Here is a 600-nt window from a genome sequence, read left to right on the forward strand (position 1 = left end):
TGTCCAGGACGAGCCAGCCCTGCTGCTGCAGTGCCCGAGCCTCCCCCGGCGCCCCGAACACGGCCTGCAGGCTGAGCTGGGGGGAGAAGTGCCCCCAGCGCTGTGTGCCCAGGGCGAGAGAAGGATGTTAGTGATGGGGCATCAACATCCCAGTGCCCAAAGGGCTGAAGAGGGGCTTTGGACAAGGGAGTGGAGTGACAGGAAGAGGGAGGAATGGATGGAAAGGGCAGATTTGGATTAGATATTGGGAAGAAATTCTGCTTTGAGAGCGGTGAGGCCCTGACACAGGTTGCCCAGAGAAGTTGTGGATGCCCCATCCCTGGAAATGTTCAAAGCCAGGTTGGACAGGGGTGTCCCTTCCCATGCCAGGGAGTGGAACGAGATGGGCTTTCAGGTCCCACCCAATCCAAACCATTCTGTTGTTAGCATCAGGTCGATGTGGGGTGTCACCACGGGTGGCTCCTAACCTCGTGTGTGACGCCTTCATCCGTGCGCAGTCCCAGGGTGAGCAGCTCCTCCAGCCTGTGGGGGCACGGAGAGCTGTGTGGTAGCACGGACAGGGAGGGGGCATGCGGGGGACCCCAGTACTCACTGCTCCCG

At 60.7% G+C, this 600-nt stretch overlaps 1 protein-coding gene across 1 annotated transcript in view; it reads right to left on the bottom strand.

Annotated features, from left to right (window-relative positions):
• Position 1: 1 nt before the first annotated feature.
• The window catches only part of RSAD1 (radical S-adenosyl methionine domain containing 1), a gene marked incomplete at its 3' end in the record, with an annotated part of 2,044 nt that continues 1,445 nt past the window's right edge, over positions 2-600 (bottom strand). Inside the window, exons 5-6 of the mRNA XM_017726776.1 lie at positions 468-595; positions 2-100 (exon numbers count right to left, since the gene is read on the bottom strand). Of these exons, the coding sequence (XP_017582265.1) occupies positions 2-100; positions 468-595 (227 nt within the window). The remainder of the gene's footprint in view (positions 101-467; positions 596-600) is intronic.

Source organism: Corvus brachyrhynchos, unplaced genomic scaffold, assembly GCF_000691975.1.
Source record: "Corvus brachyrhynchos isolate BGI_N302 unplaced genomic scaffold, ASM69197v1 scaffold522, whole genome shotgun sequence".
NCBI lineage: Eukaryota > Metazoa > Chordata > Aves > Passeriformes > Corvidae > Corvus > Corvus brachyrhynchos.